The sequence below is a fragment of the Bubalus bubalis genome, chromosome 2 (assembly GCF_019923935.1).
Source record: "Bubalus bubalis isolate 160015118507 breed Murrah chromosome 2, NDDB_SH_1, whole genome shotgun sequence".
In the NCBI taxonomy this organism is placed as follows: Eukaryota; Metazoa; Chordata; class Mammalia; order Artiodactyla; family Bovidae; genus Bubalus; species Bubalus bubalis.
Window position 1 is genome coordinate 117,786,895 of NC_059158.1, and position 25,861 is coordinate 117,812,755.

General features: G+C 33.4%; 1 protein-coding gene across 1 annotated transcript in view; it reads left to right on the top strand.

Moving 5' to 3' along the window:
- The window catches only part of ACTR3 (actin related protein 3), a 47,426-nt gene extending 26,293 nt beyond the window's left edge, over window positions 1-21,133 (top strand). The window contains exons 3-12 of the mRNA XM_006047450.4: window positions 53-177; window positions 5,572-5,682; window positions 8,548-8,643; window positions 10,077-10,184; window positions 13,027-13,170; window positions 14,711-14,884; window positions 15,326-15,418; window positions 15,567-15,692; window positions 18,450-18,533; window positions 19,901-21,133. Of these exons, the coding sequence (XP_006047512.1) occupies window positions 53-177; window positions 5,572-5,682; window positions 8,548-8,643; window positions 10,077-10,184; window positions 13,027-13,170; window positions 14,711-14,884; window positions 15,326-15,418; window positions 15,567-15,692; window positions 18,450-18,533; window positions 19,901-19,996 (1,157 nt within the window). The 3' untranslated portion in view covers window positions 19,997-21,133. The remainder of the gene's footprint in view (window positions 1-52; window positions 178-5,571; window positions 5,683-8,547; window positions 8,644-10,076; window positions 10,185-13,026; window positions 13,171-14,710; window positions 14,885-15,325; window positions 15,419-15,566; window positions 15,693-18,449; window positions 18,534-19,900) is intronic.
- Window positions 21,134-25,861: the final 4,728 nt, after the last annotated feature.

The window sequence follows — 25,861 nt, forward strand, 5'->3', positions numbered from 1 at the left end:
CACTTGAAAAAAATAAAATTTTTTACATACATAAATAACTTCTATTTTAAAGGTATTGCTATTAAGGAGTCAGCAAAAGTAGGAGATCAAGCTCAAAGGAGGGTGATGAAAGGTGTTGACGACCTAGACTTCTTCATTGGTGATGAAGCAATAGAAAAACCTACATATGCAACAAAGGTATATTTTTGTGATTTGTATAAAAATAAATAACATTTTATTTCAAAAAATTAGTTCGTTTAGTAATTTTGCCACTCAATTACAGGACTAATACTCTCAGCCTCTTCACAGTAGAAATTTCTTCTTCCTTTGTGACTTCTTCCAGCCTTGCTTTAACTGTATTTCCCCCCCACCCCCACCAAGAGGAATATTTTAGCTCCTTCACATAACTGGTATTTACTTTTTCAATCTCAGAGTTATCAATGTGATTGACTTTCTCTTGCCTCCACATTATCATACCTAGAAATACTTCCCATCTTTATTCAAACCCACATTATTTTTCTCCTGTTGAAGCCTGTGTCATCTGAAAGTGCACTGTTTTTTATCTTTTTCTTGTTTGTTTCCTATCCTTCATCCTCCTCCTTTTTTATTGAGATATAATTTACATACTATAAAATGGGTAAGGCTTAGTTATACAGTTAAAAAAAAATTTGTGACTGTAATCATAAAAGTTCAGGATAGAGAACAAATCTAGTAACCCAGATACCTTCCTTGTGTCTGCTCTCAGAGTCACTGTCCCCACCTGCACCAAAAGGTAGACACTGTTTAAACTCACTTTGCCTGATCTTCGCATTTCTTCCTTTATATGTCTTTTCTTCACTTTTCATAATTTATTCATTAACAAAAAAACTACCATGTATAAACAACTTTATTTAAAGTGCTGAGATTAAATAAGAAAAATGGATTTCTTGACTTCAAGACTATTGTAATGTGGTGGAAAGAAAGCCCTTGAAGAAGTAATTATAAGTGGTTTGCATTTATACAGATATTTGGCTCTTGGAGCTTATAAACAAGACAGAACTGGAGATAAATATTTGGAAGATATTAGTGACCTTTGGAAGGGGTAAGATTCTCTAGTGGTAGGCCTAGGACAGAGCTTGATCAATGCACCACTGAGATTTGGATGGAGGAGGAAAGCCTACAAAGGATTCTGAAAAGGCATAGTTAGACTGGGTAAACAGGAAAGAGCGATAAACAGTGTGGCATGCTGCTATCAGGTGATCTAGAGCCCATACGTTACTTGCTGTCTTTAGCTGCAAGGATGTTATTTGTAACCTTAATAAGAATGGTTTTAGAGGACTAATGAGTCTGGATTAAAGTATAGGTTAGATTGTGAATGGCCAGAAAAGTAGGCCAGGAAAAATGAAAGGATTATTTCCATAAGGTTTGACTTTGATTGGGAAGGAGAAATAAACAGATAAGTTGTGGGCATAAGATGGAAGAGATGTTTAAATGCTTAAATGCTAATGTGAGAGAATTATTAGAAAAAGAGATCAAAGTAACAGGAAAGACAGACTATAATACAGGTCGATGACAAAGCTAGAGGGATGGAATCCAGAGCACAGATGATCTACTTCATACATGTTGGTGAAGGTGAAGTCGCTCAGTGGTGTCCGACCCTCAGCGACCCCATTGACTGTAGCCTTCCAGGCTCCTCCGTCCATGGGATTTTCCAGGCAAGAGTACTGGAGTAAGGGGATCTCTTAAATTATAAAAAATTGAAAAAGAAAAATAAGTGCAGAATCAGTTTTACAGATTTGGTGAGGAAAGTCAGTTTGGCTTCCTGACTGTTAGCTCCTGATTTCCTTGTGAAACACATGATGACATTTTCTCTACTGCTCAGGAAATAGAGGGGAAAAGTGCAGTCTGAGTGATGGGGAGAATATTTAAAATCATCACTGTGGAGAGTAAAAATGAACAGAGTGGGGAAACAACAGCTTGCCAGGTATATTTATGTGCATTTGGAAATAGTAGTTATGAATTCTTAGTTTTATCAGCCGGTTCTGTGTCATTTGTATGATCAGCATTCTGGATATAGGTTAAGTTTAGGGTAGGATCAGGTCAAGTTGGGTTTTGGTAGATGGAATGACAAAAGGAAATATGAGTAGAGTAAGGGAGCCCAAAATCTAAACTGTGTGTTGTGAGGAGGGATGGGTTTTGGCTAGAGAAAAAGTATATTAGCCTATGGACTGCAAATCAAGAGAGATGTAGTGAGGTGCTGGAGTATGCTAAAAGGATAAGAAGTTGTGATCAGAGAGGGGGTGTACTTGCATTTCAGAAATGTAGAGATGATAATGATACTAAGATCTAGACTGTGGCCAAAATGGAAAAGACACCTTCAGAGGTGGTGAAGTCAGTAAACTGAGAGGCCATAGTTCCTCTGCATTGATTCTGTTCTCTTAATACACTTTCAGGTCTTCCAGATGCAACAGGCGAATGACAAAGCTTCTTACAGTCCTGCCTTCTTTCCTCAGCATGTTAGCTGTTGTTTTATTTTTCCTCTTTGTCCTTTTAAAAGCAAACTTATTTTGATAAGCTCTTTGTTAAATCCAATTACATCTAGCAGTCTTCATCCTTCTTGATTTGTCTTTCTTTCACAAGATTACTCTGCTGGCTCTCTTCCTAACTTAGGCTATTCTTGTTATTTGTTACTGTTCATTTTTTCCCCTGTACTGTCACTGGTTCTTCTTCCTTTGCCTGCTGCTGCTGCTGCTACTGCTAAGTCACTTCAGTCGTGTCTGACTCTGTGCAACCCCATGGACTGCAGCCTACCAGGCTTCTCCACCCATGGGATTCTCCAGGCAAGAACACGGGAGTGGGTTGCCATTTCCTTCTCCAGTGCATGAAAGTGGAAAGTGAAAGTGAAATCGCTCAGTCGTGTCTGACTCTTAGCAACCCCATGGACTGCAGCCTACCAGGCTCCTCCATCCATGGGATTTTCCGGGCAACAGTACTGGAGTGGGGTGCCATTGCCTTCTCCTTTCCTTTGCCTACTACTCAAATATCAGTATTTCCCGGGTACTGTCCTTGGTTCTCTCTTATTTAAGACCTTTTGTAGATGATCTCATCCACACCTTCATCTGCAGGCACAGCTTAGATCTCTACCCAATCCCTTGACCCCATTTCCAGCTGCCTACTGTCACCTACCTATTCTCTGGCTCTTGAGTTTAATATATTCAAAACAAAATTTTTTATATATACTCCACCCTTGCTATTCCAAGATAAGACAAAATACATTTTTGGTATCTTGATTAATAATAGATCCTTTTCATCCTGATTTGATAGTTAGAAACCTATTGATATCTTTGAGTTTTTTCTCACAGTGACAGAAATCTTCAGTCTGGCCTAACATCATTTACAGCACAACTGGGGCTCTTATTCTTTTGTTCTTTTAAGATTCAGTTCAGCTTTCCCAATGTTACTATAATTATCTTCTTAAAAATCAAAGCTATTCTTGTTTACCCTGATAGAAAATTTCTACTGATGTTCTGTTTCTTATAGAATAAAACACCAGTACAAGGCAAGTAATAGTTTTTGAGAACCTGGTCCCCTTCATCTAGAAACAATCTACCTATCTACACCCCTTTCCCTAAAGGCACAGGTATTTTTCATTGATAACTGTTGTGTTTGTATATTATGCAGTGTTTGTACATACTATTTGCTATTCTCTATTTACATTTTCTTCTATCTCCCACTCTGAAAAGAAAATTAACAAGATTGCTCCTATAAGACCCAGCTTAGATATGACCTCCTCAGTCATAGACAAATAGGAGCCTTCATATTTTCCCTCTGAAGGCAAGTTGTTCATCTTGTCCTAGGTACTTTATTTCTTTAAAAGCTAATAGTGTAATGTTTGTATCTGTTATATTTCTTTCATTAGATAGATTCTTATGGCAGGATGTTCATGGCCTTAGCATTTGTGCCAATGATTCATAGTAGGTGCACAATAATACATGATGAATAAATAGCATTTAGAACATTAAAATATGTAAACTTCCAGTAATGTTATAAAATGAATGATGTAATAAGTACATTTTTTTCTTTCCTAAAGCAAAGTGAGGAGTTCAGTTCAGTCGCTCAGTCGTGTCTGACTCTGCAACTCCATGGACTGCAGCACACCAGGCCTCCCTGTCCATCACCAGCCCCCAGAGTTTACTCAAACTCATGTCCATTGAGTCAGTGATACCATCCATCCATCTCATCCTCTGTCATCCCCTTCTCCTCCCACCTTCAATCTTTCCCAGCATCAGAGTCTTTTCCAATGAGTCAATGAGGAGTAGAAGTTATTTTTTAAGTGTAATGCTTTAAGAAGTATCTATTAGAAGGCTTTGGTGAAATGTGGTTATTAGAAATGAATAGATAAGAGGTTTAATGATGACTAAATGACAGTAGGATATTTTCTTCACTAGTGTATTCATCCTTAGGTACTGAGTGTATATTTATTCTATGTGCATGGAAGTATATTTTTAAAAATGTTTCTTTTGTAAAATTTTGGAAGATTTTTGCCTAAGCTTTTACTTCGCTTGTTTAAGGAATTCTTCATATATTCAGAATACTAATTTTTACTTTAGTTTTATGTGTTGTGAAACTGTTTTATTGCAGAGGTTCACGAACTTTCTTAGTGCCTTAAGTGTCTCAGTAAAAAGTTTTGACAGTTTTTTGTCGCTTAGAAAGAAATTTCTAACAATCTGTTAAGTAGCAACGTAGCTACTTGAAAAAAAAAGACACTTCTTTGAAAGGAAAATATTTTTGTTAAATTGTTAATTAGTTACTATTAGGATGCATGTGCCTGTCAGGTGGGTCACAGTTTCTCACACCTGGGATTAGATTTTGTATCCCCATCCTCATTCTTAATTTACTTTTTACATTTCTTATTTTATGGATTTTTGGGAGGAGGGATTTAATTTTTATCATAGCAACTGCTGGTAATCCAGTTTTTCGAAGAAGTGATGTTACTGACTGATGGTTGAAACTGTACTGTTTTAAACTAGTAGATATGTAGTGTCAAACTGATTCTGAGTATCACCAAATTTCCCTGGAAAATTTAAAATATTTGCCATGTCTTTTTGAATTTGCTGTAGTTCTGCCAGGTTCAGTTTTGAAACTGAGTCTATATAGATATGTATGACTTGTCTTACAAAATTTTGCTTGCTTGATTTACGATTATTCTTGCTGTTTATTTACCAACTGTTTTTTATATATAAAACATGCAACAAATATTTGTGAGAGCTAATAAAGATTAAGCAAATTGTCATAACCTGTAATTTTCACAAGCTGAATTTTAATGGAGTATGTTTCTATTATAAAATTTTCAAAAATCCAGAAAGACTGGTGCAGTCTTTCATCTAGATTGAATAGTTTTTAACATTTTGACATATTTGCATTTTTTTAATAGAAACATCTGAAAATATGTAGAAATCATTTCCTTTATCTCTAGTTAAGTATGCATCTTCTAATGAGCTGTGTGTCATTACACCTAAGAAATGCTTCCCTCATCTACTATTCACTAATGATTTGTTTTATTTTTGATATTAATAAAGATTTGATTCCTGTTTTATTTTTTTGTTTTAATAGTGGCCAATCCGCCATGGTATAGTTGAAGACTGGGACTTGATGGAAAGGTTTATGGAGCAAGTCATCTTTAAATATTTAAGGGCAGAACCTGAAGATCATTATTTTCTTTTGGTAAGCACAACTTATAATTTCAGTGAGGAAATTTTTGAAGAAGCTTAATGAGAATGTTTTCATTACATCTGTACTCAATAGGCTATAATTTATTTGTCATGTATCTAAAAACATTGTGATAAATCTGGATCATATTTAGTATCTTCAACTGTAAATTTGAGGGGAAAAAGTTGGAAACATGGCACTTTTTTTTTTAAATTAAAAAAATAGTGGGTGTGATTTTTATTTCATTTGTGATTCTTGCTAATAAAATATGTAATTTAATTTTTAAACTTTTTTTATCAAAGCAATGCATGTTTATAACTTTAAAAATTTAATCGCTATAGATTTAACTTTAAAAAACAGCATATTTCTTCCTAACCTCTCCCTTCTCTTAAAAACTTGATTCTCCAGAGGCACACACTTGAACATTTTAAAGAGTTTTCCCTGATAGTTTTCTCATGTATTTCATTTGTTATTTTAAATATTAGATACTGTAATTTCCTACTAGGAAAGATGAGCATTTTGTTCTTTTCCTTTTGTCCCCCCTCCTTAACACAATATCCTTATCTTCTTCCTCTTTCTGTGATATAGTTATATCATAATTTTGGGTAAAATTAATATTTTATTATGGTGATTGTGAATATATATATATACACACATGAATATGTGAATATGCATATACATAAATACAAAGTTCAAAGAACCTTGCAGTGAGCACCTACAATCTAGACTCAGCATTCAATTTTGCTGTAATTGTCTTAGAACATCTGTTTATTTGGTTACCTTTCTATTACTCCATCTTACTTTTTAAATCACCACAAAGAGTTGCAGATTGAGTCAATTCACTCCTAACTACTTTAGCATACATTATCATCAACTAGAGTTTATTATTGTTTACATTTTTTTCTTTTCTGTAAAATTTACATTCTGTAAAATCATACATCTTAACCCTATCATTTTATTGGTTTGACCAGGCATTGGCAAACTTTGTCTAAAGGTAGATAGGAAAAGATTTTTGGCTTTGTGGCCCATGTGGTCTCTGTTGCAGCTGCTTAGCTCTGCTGTTGTAGTAGGAGAGCAGCCATATGCAGTACTTAAATGAGTGGCTGTGGCTGTGTTCCAGTCAACTTTTATTTACAAAAAGAAGTGGTCGACTAGATTTGGCCTGCAGGATGCATGATGTATTAATCGTTGCCCTTCTGTAGTTTCGACAGATGCATATGTCTTTGTAACCCAAACCCTTATCAAGATACAGAACATTACTGTTAAGCTGCAAAGTTATCTTGTGCCCTTTTCCAGTTAATTCCTACCCCCATCTCTTGGAGGCAACCCTTGTTCCAGTTTTTTTCCCACACATATACATTTTCCTTATTTTTGAGTTGCATATACATGGAATTGTATAAAATGTGCTCTTTGGTAAGACTTCATTCACCATAATCTTGAGATTCATACATGTTGCATTTGCTGCTTTTTTTTTGCTGGGTCATACTCTGTTGTATAAATATGCCTCACTGCCCATTTCCCTGTTGAAAATCACCTGGGCTGTTCCAAGTTTTTGATAGTTGAATATTTTGGGTATTGTGGATGTTCTTATACAAGTCTTTTGTGAACATGTTTTTATTTCTTTTGTGTAAACACCTAGATAAGGAATTGTTGTGCCATAGGGTAGCTGTATGATTGATTTTATAGGAAAGTTTCAGAACTTTTCCCAAAGGATTGTACCTTTTTGCACACCCACCCACAATGTGTTATTGAGTCGGTTACTCTGCGTTCTATCTAACATTTGATATGTATCAGTCTTTTTAATTTTAGCCATTCTGGTGGGTGTGAGCTTTCTCATTTTGGTTTTAATTTGCATTTTTCTGACGACTGATAACATTGAGTACTTTTTCATGTGCTTATTAGCTATTTGTATATTTTGCTTGTGAGATCTTCTGATTAAATTTTATTTTGTATAGAATTCTGGAGTTTGTAATTTAACTGCCTTGGTTTTTTTAGTTTGCTTAATTTTACACATAACTATTACTAAATTATCTCCAAATTCTTGAACATAGTCCAAAGCCTTCCTGCTGCTGCTGCTAAGTCGCTTCAGTCGTGTCCGACTCTGTGCGACCCCATAGATGGCAGCCTACCAGGCTCCCCCGTCCCTGGCATTCTCCAGGCAAGAACACTGGAGTGGGTTACCATTAAGTTTAAATACATCAAGTAGTTTAGAAGTTAAAGGTTGTATGAATGGAAAAGATCTAATCCCAGTTAATTGAAAAAAAAATTTCTATGGTGTCTAGAACATGATTTTATTTGCAGTGAATTTTTTTATCTGTCTTTCCTTTGTTGTGCTCATTAAATTTAAGGACTTTTTCCTTAACCCCAGGTCAAAAAGATAATTCTGTATTTCTTAAATTTAAAGTTTTGCATTTCAAGTTTAATGAGATAACAAAAAGAATTGAATAGTAAAATCAGATTCATGAGAATAATATCTTATGTGGTTTCAAGCTTGGTGATATAAAATGATTTAGGTGTTCCTGAGGCAAAGGTGAAGCATGAAGTTCAGGATTTTGGGTGCTGTTCCTTAGGTCCTTTCTTACATCACTGGGATAGCTTCTGACCCAGACTTACCCCATAGGTTTCTAAGTGGTGTGGTGTATGCAGTCACATAACTTAAACTGAAGAGAACTGTGTAAACATCTCCATTTTACACTCTAACAGTTATATGTATGTATAGATCTATTTGAATTCTCTACAGTTTTTCATTAGCTTTGTACCTCTGAGTTTAATGACTTTTATATAAATATAGTGTTTGAAATACATTATTTCTCACAAATTGTGTATAAAGTTATCACAGTAATCTGATATTGCCTATTTAAATGTTATTCAATTTCATAGACTGAACCTCCACTGAATACTCCAGAAAACAGGGAATATACTGCTGAAATAATGTTTGAGTCTTTCAATGTTCCTGGCTTGTACATTGCTGTACAGGTAAGCAAGTTTAGATGTCAAAATAAGCATGGCTCTTAAATTTTAACCTGGTTTAATTTAACCTTAAAATATTTGTGTATTTTTCTTAATTTTAAAACATATCATAGTTTTCTATTGACTTGATAATTTAGAAATCATTAGAACAATGGAACTATTTAGTGAGTAAAAGAGAAGTGTTAAAAGGAAGTAAGTTGATGGTTTTTGAATAAATAAGGCCTTTCGTAAAACAGAAATAAGGGAACTAATATTTATTCAGAGTTCATGTCAAAAACTTTGTATACACATTTATTTACCCTTATAACATTCATTGTGTCCTTTTTTGTAGTCTGCTTTGAATTAGTTACCACTACATATGTTTGACCACTGTTGCCATTGTGCCCCTCTGTATACTGTATATCACAAATCCCTATAATTTTTTAAGTTTATAAGTTTTGTCGAATTTAATTTGTATGGAAATAAATCTGTGTGGAACAGTGGAATAGTCTCTCTCCCCTCTTAGGAACAGAGCTTACTTCTTACTTGTTTCTTAACCCTGTAGCAAATGTGATCCCTGGCATATCACAAATGCTTAATAAGTATATAAATTATTGTGTAGTTCTGTTAGCCCATAATGATTATGGTGTGATCCAGTGTTAAAGTAAGAGGATGGTCTAGTTACCTTTCTAGATTCCTTTCAGCTATTATATTGCAAGTAGATAAAATAAAGCCAACTTAGTACTGTTTTTAATTAATTATCTTGATTGAGGCTTGGATTTATATGAGATTTAGTTTTTTTAATTGAACTAGTTACATTAATTTCTTAATTTGTAAATGGAAAAACTTATACTTTATTGCTTATGCCAAGATTTTTTATAGAAAAACATTTCATCAACTTTGTTTTCCTAATTAAATCATAGTATTTGGAAGTGTGCAGTGGTCTTTTCTCTGGTTATATCGCTTGTTACATATTCCTGAATGCATGTTGCATTTAGAAAATTTGGAGGTAATAAGAGTGATACTTGTGTATAGCCATCTATGTATTGAATAACTAATGGTTGGTGGTTGTGTGCTTCTCTGCCTTACTTTTACTTTTGTGTTTGTTATAGGCTAGGCCATATACACAGAGTTTAAGTCCTATACTGTATTATCTCATGTTAGTCTCCTATATGTTAGTACTGTAGTATCTCATGTTAGTCTTCCACTTTTTTTTGGCTATAGGAGGAAAATGGCCCTCACTAAAATGTGGAAAATTTATAAATATGCCCCTAAAAACTAATGTAAGGCTTTGTCTTAATAATATATAGGATATAAACAATTTTATTGTATAATGTAAGTTAATTCTGTGTATTTCCTTTCCAAAGATACTACATTTACAATTGAATGAAGTTCTACAATAAAATGAAATTTTCTATTAACTCTTTATTTTCTTGCCTGCCATATTTCTTTTTTTCAAGGCCGTTCTTGCCTTAGCTGCATCTTGGACCTCCAGACAAGTAGGAGAACGGACGTTGACTGGTACGGTAATAGACAGTGGAGACGGTGTCACTCATGTCATCCCTGTGGTAAGGATATTTTAAAATTACTGAACAAAATAGCAGTAAACATCTAGCAAAGTTTAATTATATGGATTAATGCCACCTTTTAAAAAAACTTGAAATATTATATTTATTTACTATAATTTGATCATTGCTCAGCTATAGTTGTGTTTTGCTCACATTATTAGAATTTTATAAACAAATTCCAGTTTTTTTTTTTTTTGCTATAGGTTTGCCTGTAGTTAAAAATAATTAGAAAATTACTAGAAGTTTCCAATTTGTAGTTAGGAAATGATGAATTACAGTATCTGGAATGGAAATGTGCCTTTCTTTTCTTAAACATGGAATTCAGTTTTCCAGTTTGGATTTATGTTAGCCAGTGAATGTGCTAAGTCGCTCAGTCATGTCCGACTCTTTGCGACCCCATGGACTGTAGCCTGCCAGACTCCTCTGTCCATGGGATTCTCCAGGCAAGAATACTGGAGTGGGTTGCCATTTCCTACTCCACAGCCAGTGAATAGTTTTTCTTATTCTTCTTAATTAACAGATTTTATACTTATGTTAGCTTTCTACTAAAATGGCAGTTAGTTGAAAGCACATGACCATCAATGACTTTTGGGGAATTACATTTTTTGAATTAAAAAGCTCAAGTTGTAATTGTGCTTTACATGGATTCAATCAAGCACATTAAGAAAAATGCATCAGATTTGATTATTTGTGAGAGAGGGCATTTTTCTGCCAAAGCCTTTCTACTTCTAATTTTTAATGACAAATTAAATTTTTTCATTTTGCCATTAGATTCAGAATTATTACTTGAATTCATACTGATCTCTATTGGGTTGGTATATATAGAAATGTTTCTCTTTAAAAAAATTTTTATGTTATATTGAATATCATGTAAAGAATGAAATTGTTTTGAACTTTTATTTCTTCATTATTCTTATTCTTCATTTTAATGCACTGGGCAACCTCTGTTGACAATTACATCCTCAGAGTGATTATTAGGTTCAGTTCAGTTCAGTCTCAGTCATGTCCGACTCTTTGTGACCCCATGAACTGCAGCACTCCAGACCTCCCTGTCCATCACCAACTCCCGGAGTTCACTCAAACTCATGTCCATCGAGTCGGTGATGCCATCCACCCATCTCATCCTCTGCCTTAGGTTAGATGTCATAATTCACCCTCCTGATATCATAATAGTTTTAGTAATACTTGCCCTTTTTAAAAAAAAAAATAGAAACTTTTTTGAGATGTAATTCACAAACCACACAGTTCATTCGTTTATAGTGTACCATGCAGTGTTTTTTGTATATTCATAAAGTGCATCATTACCAGAGTCAATTTAAAAAAATTTTTATCACTCTAAAAAGAAACCTTATATCTTCTAGTATTCACTCTCCCCCTTACCTTTAGCCCAGTCTACCTTTTCTGACTCTCTAGTTTTGCATGTTCTGGATATTTCATATAAACGGAGTCCTACACTCTTGTGATTGTCCTCTCACATAGCCCAGTGTTTTCAAGGTTTATCCATGTTGTAGCATGTCTAGTACTTTACTTATTTTGCCAAATAATATCTTTTTATATGGCTATTCTACATTTTATTGTATTGCATTGGGGGATATTTTAATATCTTGGAAATTAGGGTTATATCTAATATTTTGATAGCTTTTTATAATTTAGTTGGCATATTTTTCTTAGTGCTACATATTTTTTTCCTTTTTTTTTTTTTTTTCCCCAGAATGGGAACAATAATAGCAACCTGTTTAATAGAACTGTTTTGAGGATTAAATAATGGATACATGTATGCTGCTTAGAGATACATAAAGATTCTTAAATTGTTCATTTTAAATTCTCATTTTAACCTCAAGATCTATGTTGTAGATTACCTTTAAGGACCTCAGTTTACTTGCTTATAAAATGCAAATGAGTTCCTTAACATCACCAAGTAGGTCATGGTGCTAGGATTTGAACTTGTTCTGCCTGACTGCAGCCTTTTCTTAATATCTACACAGTTAAGCAATAATATCTTTATCCTTATAATTAATATTGGAGTAGATAATTTACAAAAAGAAGCTACCAACTTGGAATAGTTTTATGAAGCATATTAAGAATTGGGTGTTCCTATTATTTTTTCCTGCATTCTTTTGAATTAATGGAATGTTTTTTATAATTTCATTTTATCTTTTTTACTGACTTAGCTATGCTGTGTATTTCTTTGTTATTGTCATTTGATTTTGGTGAGTTTTGCTGTATGGTTTATAGTAAACATCTCTAACTTACCATAATCAAATAATAATACTCTACTTTTTCATAAATGTTAATAAAATGTAATTTTGCTACATTATTTTTGTACTTCTGAGTTGTAGTAGTAAATTTATGAATTCATTCTGTAAAATTAAATTATTTGGAAGTATTACAGTGCATGGACTATCTCAGACTTAAGTTGGAACCTACTTCATTATCAAAATGATAGAAAATGTGTGTTAATGATTAAATTTCCTACAATGCAATTTAAATTTTTTGCTGAAATTATAGAAAATTTAAACAGTAATATCCTATTTGAAGTCTGTTATCTAAAACCTTTAATACTTCTGAAATTCACTATTTCTTTGCTGTTGAGTCATTTCAGTCTTTGTTATAAACTCTTATCAGTGGGATAATAAATCGTGGTGTCTGTACAGTATTGTAAATTCTATGGTAAGTTAGCTGTAAAGAATACAGTTGAGGAATAAAGACTAGAAGAATTTTCCTGGAATGAAGCAATACTTAAGGATACAAATGTAGTAATCTAAGAAATTGATCTTTAGTGATTAGTTTAGGTGATTCTTGAAAACACTGAAAGTAAATTTGACACTTTTCCCCCATCTAGGCTGAAGGGTATGTGATTGGCAGCTGTATTAAGCACATTCCCATCGCAGGACGAGATATAACATATTTTATTCAGCAATTGTTGAGAGACCGAGAAGTAGGAATTCCTCCAGAGCAATCCTTGGAAACTGCTAAGGCAGTGAAGGTAAAAAATAATGCTGAGAATATAATTCAGTTAGAAATTAAAGTCATGTTTATAATATTAACAGGAAAAATTCTTAAGTCAAGAATAGTAGTTTAAAAAAAGCTTTTGTTACCCAGTTACAAACCACTGTTCTTATTCATATTTTTTCTCTGTATTTCTTAGAGGAAATTTTGGGGGCTTAGCAACTTGTTGCTTGTTCTCACCACATTTCACATTTGAGAGGACTAACATATAAGGACATTTATACAAACTGACTTCAACATAGTTACTGTCCTAAGTAAAATAAATGTAGCATGCCTTAGAGGTACTGTGGGTTCTGTTCTGTCCCACTGTGGGAAAGCGAGTATCACAAAAAAGCAAGTCAGACAAATTTTTTGGTTTCCCAGTGCATTTAAAAGTTATGGTTACACTACAGTCTATTAAGTAGCAATAGCATTATGTCTATAAAATGTACATACTTTAGTTTGGAATCCTGTACTTTAATTAAAAAATATTTTTTGCTAAAGCATGCTGTCGTCTGATATGCAGATGCCAGATATCTTCAGTTTGTAAAAAATACGCTATCGGCAAAGCACAGTAAAATGGGGTATGCCTGTTATTAGTTCACTTCAGAGTCCTCACATCTCAATTTTCACTGATTTATTTATTTCTGATTCTAAGAGTTGTCTGTTAGAATAAAATTTTTGGTGTCATTGATTCATTGGGCTATAGGATAGATGCAGTGGTAGGTTCAAATGATATGGCAGATAGAAGAAAAATGTGAAGGCTGTGTAAGGTATTTTAATAATTTGTAGGCTACACTAGGGCTTATGCAAAATACAAAATATTTAGCATTGCTTTTTAAAATTTTTCATTTGTCAACATTTCTAAAAAATTTCTTATATGTTTAAAATTTCATATATGTTTTCGTATATGCTTTTCGTAAAAGCAAAACTTACAAGGTAAAAATAATTCCATTGATTTGACAATCTTTGCATGATTATAGTGCATTAATGAAGCATAGTTGCTCTAATATATATGTTACAGGTGTACAGCATAGTGAGCCATAGCTTTTAAAGATCATAGTTCATTCAAAATATTGGCTATATTTCCCATGTTGTACAATATATCCTTGAAGTTTATTTTATACCTAATAATTTGTACCTCTTACTGTATTAATTTGTGTGGTTAAGTCAGGTATTTATTCTGCAATTCTTTTGTATTTTATGTTTTCTCTTTTCTAAAATATAAAGTCCTTTAATTATTGAAACAGTATAAAATTTTGTATGACATTAATGAGTGCTTTCATGAAGTAGCACTGAAATATTAGAAATCAACTCTTTGTTAAATCTTATTCTATTTGTATGTGAAGCCCAGGAGATGAGCTGTTTATTTGTACTATACATATGATAACATCCTAACATAAAATTTTCTTCATCTTAGTCTCTGAATTTTATTTTCTGAAGATATTTTTTTGTTTGATTGTAGTTTACTGAAAATAAATACCATTCTGTTTTGCTTTTCCTAAAACAAGAGGGAAAAATTACTCTTCGTTTTCTAGGAGCGCTATAGTTATGTCTGCCCAGACTTAGTAAAAGAATTTAACAAGTATGATACAGATGGATCAAAGTGGATTAAACAGTATACTGGAATCAATGCTATCTCAAAGAAAGAGTTTTCCATTGATGTTGGATATGAAAGATTCTTGGGACCTGAAATTTTTTTTCATCCAGAGGTAAGTCTTGTTTCTTTTTTTAAGATAGACTTGTTTTGAATTATTCTGCAGAAAATACCAGTCAATAGTATCAGAGAGAGTTAATCTCAGGAACTTTCTTTTGAATGCTAAAGTGCTATAGTGAGTAATCTTTACATCAATGTATGTTCTCATCAGCATTGTAAAGTGCTCCCATTTATATAGATTTTTGCCAGGTCATAGTATATGTTTGGCTTTACATTTTTGCTAATCTGATGGTTATGAAATGGTATATGTTATCATTATTTTAATTTTATTTCTTTTGATATCTCTGATTTCAGTGTCTTTAATTTGAATCAGAGACCAGAATTTAATATTTCTATAAATCCTTTATTTTTTAACTGAAAAGTTTCTTAATTTTTAATTGTGATATTTAAATCAGTAGTGGTCTAATCTCTATCATGTGTCCAACTTACTTTTCAGTTTGCTAACCCAGACTTTACCCAGCCTATCTCAGAAGTTGTAGATGAAGTAATTCAGAATTGTCCTATCGATGTCAGACGTCCTCTCTACAAGGTCAGTGTTTATAGCAAAATTGTATTCTAAGTCACACTTTTAAAAAACGTCTTTATTTTCTCTCTGTTGGTGAATGTAGATTTAAAAACACGTCTAAACTTCTCTTTATGTAAAAGTTCTATTTATTTATTTTTCTCTACTAATACAGAATATTGTCCTCTCTGGAGGTTCAACCATGTTCAGGGACTTTGGACGTCGTTTGCAAAGAGATTTGAAAAGAACTGTAGATGCCAGGCTGAAATTAAGTGAGGAATTGAGTGGTGGTAGATTGAAGGTAGGTTTTCTCAATTATTGGTGGACAGGTTGAGGGTGCCTTGATTATTGTATTGGAAATGTAGAATGTCTGCCAGCTTTTCTTTGGAAGGTAAGAGGAGCCTGAGGTATCTAATGGAAAGTGGTTAATTTTATAGATTCATATCCATGATATTCTTGGTCATTCCATTCCTTTAGGATATTACCTATATTTCTGGAAAATACGACAACCCACTGCAGTACTGTTGCCTGGAGAATTCCATGGACAGAGGAGCCTGGTGGGCTGTCATGGGGTCGCAGAGTCAGCCATGACTGAGTGACTAGCACTTTCACTTTTATAGCTATGAGAGAGATTTTTTTTAATGTTTATCTCACAAATAATTTACATATAGTAGATTTGTTGCATATTCCAGGAATAATATTCTTTATGAGTTTACAAAATATTAAATACCTTTTATAGCAGGACAACAAAGCAGTTGAAAGAGAGAGACTGTTGTGTGATTTCACCTGTTTTCACACACTGACTTTATCCTCTCCTATAGCAGCCTCATAGTGTGAAATGAGATTGGTGGTACAGGAAAATAACCTTTCAATTTCTGTCCTGTAATTTTGGGCTTGCTGTCAAAAAAAATCAAAATTAACTTCAAATTCTCAGATGACTGCTTTATATATTTATAAGACAAATTTTCAGTAAATTTGTTTCATTTTCATTATGGGATATTGTGGGATATTGAAGCAAAACACTAATTCAGAAGATATGTTACTAAGTAAAACACATTTATGTAACTTGGAAAATTACCAAGAATGAGAGCTTCATCCGAGACTACCAGTCACCCAGAATTACTTGAAAGCAGTAGATACAACACTCTGGTTTACTGCTGTTTGAAGAATTGCATGATAGCTGACTACTTTCAGCCCCTAAATTTTGATTATCTTTAAACTATTCCTTGGAGTACAGTAAAAAGTGGTGGTTTAGTTTGTCATGACTCATTGCAGCTAAATAAAAATGTTAAATATTTTTATGCTTCTTACACATTTCTAAATAAGAACTGATTTTTTTTTTCCTCTCAGTGATGTCAGCACTATGCTAACATATCTAATAATATAGGAAAAATCATACATACTGGAGTACTCCACCTCCTTCCCTTTTATTTTACTCAGTAGTTATTTTTATGGATCTTTATAACATCTTTATATAGCTGTATTTAAATCTGGCTTTTTTTTCTGTCAATCCAATTTTAAATGACAGTCAAATAGCTTTTTTTTAGTAACAAAAAGCCATATCTTTTTGTGATACATAAATTAAAAATTTCTTTTATTCCAAAATAATTTCATACTTTAAAACTATTGGCAAATTCTAGTGGAATTCCTATATATTCCTCTCCTAGATTTCCACATTTTAGCATATTTGCTTTATTTTTCTATTTTTATAAATATATGTATGTATACATGTATCTTCCTGAACTATTTGAGAGTGAGTTGCAAATATAGCCTATTACCCCTCAACGTTAGTGTGTATTTCCTAAAAACAGGCCATTACAATTATCAAAATCAAAATATATATATATATATATTTTTTTTTTTCTGGCTAGGATTCAGTCCAAGATATATGTTTGAATTTGGTTTCATTTCCCTCTTATCTGGAAAAAGTACTCATTTTTTTTTTGTCTTTTATAATTTTAATATTTTTGAAGACTACAGGAAATTTATTTTGCAAGCTGTTTCTCAGTTTGGGTTTGTCTGATGTTTTCTTATGATTGGGTTCAGATAATGCATTTTTTGCAGTAATAGTACAGAAGTGATATTGTATTCTTTTTACTGCATTGTATTGCCAGACGCATGATTTGTTTTATATGTTAACTTGGATCACCTGGTTAAGTGTATCAGGTGTCTCTATTATAAAGTTACTATTTTTTCCTTTATATTTAATAAGAATCTTATTGATGATACTTTCAGATTATGTATAACTGCCTTGTTTTTCATCAAAGCCTCAGCCACTGCTTATAACATCATATTTAGTTATTGCTGTGGTAGTTGCCAAGTGGTATTTTGCAAATTCCATTATTTGGAATTATTTTTTGGAATTCCAAATTCCAAAAACTAACACAGTATTGTAAACCAACTGTACTTCAATTAAAAGAAACCAAGATTTGGACACTAGATATATATTCAGTTGTTACTGAGGGGTCAGTGCATCTAGGCCTTGTTGGCAGTCACGTGTAGTGTGTGTGTGTGTGTGTGTGTATGCATATAAATCTAGTTCTCTGTATAAACTAAAAACTACAGATTCATACTGATAATAGAAGTTCCAGAATACTGTAAGGTTCATTCTAGCCTTATACCTTCTCATATTTGTAATGCTCTTCTCTGATGGTGAGAAACCAGCCTTATGTTTGTTGTTTGCTCAGTCCTGGAATACATATATAGTCGTTTCAGAGTTATTGATCCATGCCACTGTGAGAAATAGACCGACTAATGAGAGTTCAGTGTTTGCTTAGTTTTTAGCTTAACCTTGATGGCGTAGTCCTAATACTGTGTTCATGGGTTACCTGGATTAGTTCATTTCCCTTACTTTACTGTGGTTATATTTTTTTTAAAAATAATTTGTTTCTGTTACATTGTTTTGCTTAATTTGTTTCTGTTACATTGTTTTGCTCTATGTACACCCCCACCTCCACATCTTTTTTATTTATTTTTGAGTATGTACAACTAAGGTTAAATAATACAAGAATTGTTATATGAGTTTACCATTGAACTGATCTTACTACATCTTTTATAGCCAAAACCTATTGATGTACAAGTCATTACACATCACATGCAACGATACGCAGTCTGGTTTGGAGGATCTATGCTGGCTTCCACAGTAAGTGAGATGAAGCTTTAAAATTTGACCTTTTTGTTTTAAAGATAAAGTAATTTATCAACTTAAATAATTTAGAAGAACAAGAGAAATTTCTTAAATTTTTATGTAATATTGCACAGGAAAGTTTTAAAATTGAACACAAATAAACAGTATTTTTCAAAAGTGGAGTTTATTTGGACTTAATGGTTTTGGGGGTTTTTTTTTGTTCTTGCTAGACATTTTTTGAGTGAGCAGTTCTTTTTAAAATTTATTTAATATATTTTTTTTTGGATGTGCTGAATCTTCATTGCTGCACGTGGACTTTTTCTAGTTTCAGCAACTGGAGGCTGTTCTTCTTTGCAGTGTGCAGATTTCTCATTGTGGTAGCTTCTTTTGTTGCAGAGCACAGGCTTAACTCGGTAGTAATACAGGTATCAGAAGGTCATTGTTTTTTCTGTGCAAATATTTTAAAATATTAAGTTACCACATAAAAAGTATGATGTTCTAAACTTGAGTCAAGGGAATTAATAAGATACCTCTCCCAAACCAAAACATCTTAAAGTCCCTTTAAAAGATACTTTAAATTTTAACATCCTTTACCTCGTAAGTAGTGGTGCTCTATCCTGTAGTACCTGGAGAAGGAAACGGCAACCCTCTCCAGTATCCTTGCCTGGAAAATCCATGGACGGAGGAGCCTGGCGGGCTACAGTCCATGATGTCGCAAAGAGTTGTACACGACTGAGTGACTTAACTTTTTTAGCTTTATCCTGTAGTACACAGTATAAAATAAAATGTAAGAACTTTTATTTGAATTATTGAAAACTATACAACCTTGGATTTCAATAAAAGCATTTAAAAATAAGAGGTAAAAGTTATTTTCTTCCTTAATTTGAATTGTCTTCATTTGTGCTGTCTCTATCACCTAGTTGAGTGTGTAAATTTCCCCTTGGAGAAATGAGGTAATAGACTCTGGAATAGTCTGTCTATACCAGACCTTCAGTGAGGAAAGCAAGTTCATCTAGAAGTTTTTGGAGCATGACCTGAAATATATCATCTGTAACTTACATGAATGCTGCTGCTTTTCTTGATTCAATGTACAGTGTGGGAAAGCCACAACAGAATAGTTGGGCATTTGAGATTTAGCCTTCCATTCCATTCAATTTTTTCAAAATTGAAAAATTCCAGGAGAAACAGACGTTGAGGGAGGGGGATTGGAGAGACTTTTGTCAAATGCTCCTTTTCAGTTTTGGTTATAGACTTGTAGCTGATTTTGAGTCACCGTTGCTAGAATTTCACATTTTGTTCAGCTATCATAAATGGACTGATAAACGTTTTAGATTTAAAGTGGTACATTTTTGACCTTTCCAAAAATCTGTTTTTATTTTCAGCCTGAGTTCTACCAAGTATGCCACACCAAAAAGGATTATGAAGAAATTGGACCTAGCATTTGTCGTCACAATCCAGTGTTTGGAGTCATGTCGTAAAATTGGCTTCATAGTTATTGGGGTTAGGGAGGTGGGGAAGAAATAGTCTTTCTGATTACCTGTTTTGTCTGGATGGCTGGTTTTGAACCTGACTTGAAATAATAAGACCAAACATTAATTATACAGGAATATTTTAATAAGTATATCAACAAGCGAATGTAGAGGAGAGCCAAAATGATTAAGTGTTTTTCTTTAGGTTGAATATTTGAATCTTACGTGTATCAAAAAGAAGTGGGTTTTAGTTCTTTCTGTGCCCTGGTATTTTGTATATTATTGAATTATCCAAGATTTGATGGGATTTATCAGTATGTAGATAGCTCTATAATGCTTGAATTGTACACTTTGAAGTGTGTGCAATGCAAGAGCTTGTTTATATTTCATACTTTTTATACTTTGAGGAAAAAAAGTCAAAGAAAAACTAGTATTTGAGGGTAAAAATAAAAAAGTGACCAAGTAAAGGATAAATACAAAAAATAGCCTGTGAGACTTGGCGTACACACACACTCATGGGATTCCAGTTATTATGAAGTGCTTCCACCCTCCTGTGCCCCGCAATGGTTTTCTTTGCAAGTGCTTTTGGAACTAAGAAGCTAGTGTCTTGGATTAACTGATGCCTGCTAGTGCTTTCTGATTACTCGCATTCTGTTTTCTCGCTTTAAAGGAAAAGTAAAGACAAGACTGTTGGACCAGTATTGCAGTTCTGTAGTGTCATTTCTTATTAAAAAATGAATAATTTGATTACCCAAATTGGTATATTTAAAGCCTAACACCATTCTAATAAAGGCACAAATTTCTTTTTAATACTTGTTTCAAGCTCTTTAATCTTGATAAGTTAACTAATAAATCTATTTTCTTCAAACCTCTGCAATAGTTCTTTAAAATCTCAACAGTTGGTTAGTGAGCTGACTTTTTTATGTGCTCTAAACAAATAATTGTGAACTTTTAATATGTTGAGTGCTTTCATTTTGATAACTGGATCTCCATTTGATATTTTCATTTGTATAACTCATTTGCAGTCCAAAATTTTTTTGGGCCAGTCCCTGACATATCATGGAAAGTTAATTTTCATTACATTTTAAAATAATCTGGATCATGAAGAACAAGTGATGAAAATAAATTAAAACTGAATTACCTTTTCTTATGTTTTTTTTTTTTTAGAAGCAGTGTCGTTCTACTTTGTGTTTATATATTTATATGCTTTTTATTTCTGTTGAAATAGTAGAATTCACTGAAATCTCTCTATATGGTAGAAAATTTCTTGTGAACTTGAAATTTTGCCAGTTATTTATAGAAGACTAAAATGAGAGATGTTTTATAGGCTTTTAGAACTTAAGCAGTAATACCAGTGAACACTTGAACTTCATTAACCATGAAAAAACACACAGGATTAATATTAATATATACTTCTGTCCAAAAATCTAAGAACAATTAAAGTGTTTTTGTCTTTAATATAGATTTGAGGAGTGAACTTTAGTTTTTATTTAGAGTGAATAAGGATGTTTAAAATTATATTAATCATTTATGTGAATCTTAATTCTTTTGAGTGTGGCAGTCAGGAACATACTGTATGTTGTAAAATGGTAATCCTGTCAGGATCAAAGATCTTGTTTTATTTGAAAAAGTATTTCATGAACATTGTTAAAAAAAAAACTGTTCAAGTAGTACCAAAGAGTACATAATGAAAGATTTCTTTCCTACCCTAGCCTCATTTTTTCTCATCATTACACTCTTAGAATGTCTTTTATGTCCTTGTAATTTTCTGTGCATATAGGAATGAATATAGCTCCCTTGTTTTACAGAAATAAGAGCTTACTATATATATACTGTTCTGCACTTTGCTTTTTCAAAGCTCTTTTGATACAGAACTAAATTAATAAGCATTAAAGATTTTATCCACCTGGCCCAAAACAGTATTATTATTAGTATTGTCATAACTGTCTTTTCCATCTGAGATGATTGAATAGTAAATAAATAAACTTGAGGGTCAGAAATTTTGTTTTAAGCTTAAACTTACTTGGGGAAACAAGAAGTCTCTAGCCTTTCCTGTATGTTTCCTGGTGTATAATATGATAGAAACAGTGGTCTTACGTCCTTTACATCTCTCCTGTCATGGTATATCATTAATTTATTGCACCCTTGGTTGTATATGTATAGAGGTTGGCCAAGGTGATTAAAACCTATAACACTGGTATAAGAGACTGCGTAAGCATGTTACATTGGAAAAACACCAGACTGAAGCCTAAAGCCAATTGTTGAAATTTTTATTCTAGTTCTGCAGATTGATAATACAAGTCCTTCAACTTTTACTATTGTTGTTATTGTTAAAACATGAAAAAAAAAATTTATATAATCATGGACCTATTGTTTGAACTTGCTCGACCTTAATTCAATTTATCTTTAAGATAGTAGTGTTATCTGGGAGCTTCCCTGGTAGCTCAGCTGGTAAAGAATTGCCTACATGCGGGAGACCCTGGTTTGATTCCTGGGCCAGGAAGATCCCCTGGAGAGGGGATAGGCTAACTACCCACTCCAGTATTCTTGGGCTTCCCTGGTGGCTCAGATGGTAAAGAATCCCCCCGCAATGTGGGAGATCTGGGTTGGAAAGATCTCCTGGAAGAGGGCATGACAACCCACTCCAATATTCTTGCCTGGAGAATCCCCATGGACAGAGGAACCTGGCAGGCTGCAGTCCATGGGGTTGCAAAGAGTTGGACACAATTGAGTGACTAAGCATAGCACAGCACAGTGTTACCTGGATTAACAATGCAGTTTTTATGAGTTGTGAGACTATAACCTAGTATTTTTGATTAACCTGTTTGTGGTAGTAAAGATGTTTTTAAAGGTCTCTTTTTTGATAGGCAGGACTTTTAATCAATTGGAAATACTAACGGACAGAAACAAAATAAATGATGGCTCTCTCTAACATGATGTTTACTCTTTGGTAAGTACAGCTTACCCTTAAAATGTCTAAATGATGTATACTGCAAGTAATCATCCAGTTCTGATCGATCTTCCTTTTTGATAAGAGATAAGGCAGTTAATATATTCAGGTCCCTTAATATACATTTTTTGGTTTGTTTTCAAAGCTACTTTAACAAATGGAAATAAATTGTTCTTGCAGTTTCTAGAAATACCTTCAGAAATAAAATGAACTGTGTGGATAATAGGCTGTTATGTTCTCTATTCTTTACTTAATTTCTAGAGAAGTCCTAGAGAATATGTCTGTATGAATAAAAACTTTCAGATAACCCTAAAGGTGGTACTAGAGTACTTGTAACAATGTTGAGGAAATTATATGTAATGTAAAAGCTTATTTGTGTCATTGTAAAGAGTGCTGTTACAGATACTGGACTTTCTGTCACTAGTGAAGTCCAGTGATTTTGTGATTTTCTTACCATCCCATCTCTGACTCTTGTGACCCCGTACTCCCTGATATTTTGTAATTCATCATCAGTAAGCTTAAGTACCTTGGATAGCCCTTGGCAGTCTCTTCTTTAACTGTTAACACCAAGAATCTCAGCTTCGGTTAACAGGGACTAAATATATTAGCTAACATACAAACCAAAATATGTGCCAACTCTAGGAGTGAAGCATTCTCTCATTCATATTGGAATCCTGTGTTTTAGAATATGTTTCTGTGTAATAACACTTACTCTATGTAGTTGGCCTGGGGCAGAGTTGTTATTGAGAGTTTATAAGGAACTTTCACAGCAAATTCAGAAAATAAAAATTTATTTTTATAATTAGTTCTGTATCACATCTAAGCTAACCTTAAGCAACAATATTTAGATCTGCTTGTGAGTATGAAAAGTTTTTAGACATTAGTGGAAAAGGATTTCTGTGACTCGTTGTTAATAACACCACAGTACTATATAAATGTTCATCTCTCTTACATTTTCCCCCAGCATTCCAGAGTTTTCTTCATAACCTGCTTGGTCTTGGTAGAACCTTAACAAAAAACAAGTTAAAATCTATGGTTGTCTTTGGTATTCTCTGTGGCATAACCCAGTGTAACTGATACATTTTTAACTTGGAGCTGAAAGGAAATAACACCTATTTTAATTTAGAATTACTTTAACATTGTTCCAGTGTCACAGGCACAGTAAAAAAAAAAAAAGAACAAAAAAACAAAAATAGAAATGAATGATTTAGAAAAAGTGGCAATTGGGGGAAAAAAACCTGAAAGAAGAAAATAAGGAAATTAAAAATGGAAGAAGAAAAGTATTGTTCTTTAGTTTTGATTTAGCAAATTATTATTCTTATACTGTTTTCCAGTGTTTCTTCACTTTTGGTGATTTTTATATATTACATTTAAAGCTAAGATGCTGAGTCAAAATAGTTTTAGTTTTATTCAGACACTACAACTCATTTATACTCTATATAGTGCATCAAATCTGGGGCCTCTAATCTCATGGGCATTTCTTGACTACATACTGTGATTCAGGCACTGCATGAGGGTGAATAGAACATCTGCCCTGAGCTCAGAGGCTAATGTATTAGTAAAGATGCTCTCAGAGGAGTGAGGAATATTTTGCCCTGAGTTTTGCGAAACATCATGTTAACTTAGAATTTCTTTTCGTAAAGATAGTGGTGGTGGTAGTGGATTTTAGGGAGAAAACTCAGGTGAAGTGGAAAATACACCCACAATATAAGTGTGCTAAGTCACTTCAGTCCTGTCCGACTCTTTGTGATCCTATGGATTGTAACCCACCAGGCTTCTCCGTCCATGGGACTCTCCAGGCAAGAATACTAGAGCAGGTTGCCATTTACTTCTCCAGAGGATCTTCCTCACCCAGGGATCAAACCCGTGTCTTAGTCTCTTGCATTGGCAGGCAGGTTCTTTATCAACAACCCCACCTGGGAAGCCCAATATAAGTGCGGCTGTGGTTTAAAATTAGCTTCCCTGATGGCTCAGAAGATAAACAATTTGCCTTCAATGCAGGAGACCCAATTTGATCCCTGGAATGGGAAGATCCCCTGGAGAAGGGAATGGCTGGCTACCCACTCCAGTATCCTAGCCTGGAGAATTCGTGGACAGAGAAGTCTGGTGGGCTACAGTCCATGGGGTCACAAAGAGTAGGACACTACTGAGTGACTAACACTTTCAACACTTTATGGTTTAAAATTAGTATTTTATGTGTGCCTGAGATTCTTAAAATACTGATAAATGTTACCCAACAATAGTTGACAAAAGTGAAATCTCAAAGTAGGGTTTGTCTTATCTATATACTCTTTCTAGGGCCTTACAGTATTGCCTGGCACATTGTGGTGGTTAGGTGGCTATGTCTGATAGATGAATGAATAAAAGCCATTTTTCACTTTGAAATTAACAGTTTGAGTTACTTGAGTATATAGCTTTTTTCCTTAAAAAAATATCTGTATCAGAAAACTTAAGACTGAATTATTAATGTTTTTTAATGCCAGTAGTTTTTGCCTTAAAAATAAAACAGTGATACTTTATGTAAAACAGTGGGGAATTATTTAAGTGATCAAATTTTCTGAAGTAGATCTTCAGTAGTTCCTTAACTAGGTCTTTGATCATTTTGAAATCTCTGATGTAAATGACCATGTCTCTGAAAATCATTGCATTGTACAAGGCTAATTGAAATGCCCCGAAATGTTTTGTAACATTCAATATCAACAGTAAAAAAACTACTGGTTTCTAGCTCTGGTTTTTATTGATCAGTTATGATTGTTTTGTTCAAATTTAATTTTAAACCAATTTATTTAGAGGTGATGACTTCAAAATTGCTTCCATTTTCAATTAATAAGTCAGTGGTATGGTAGGCTGTTAATCTCTTGGAGGTTTATTATAAAGTTAATACTGGGATTAGAACCACACAGTCTTTCTCTTATTGGACATAC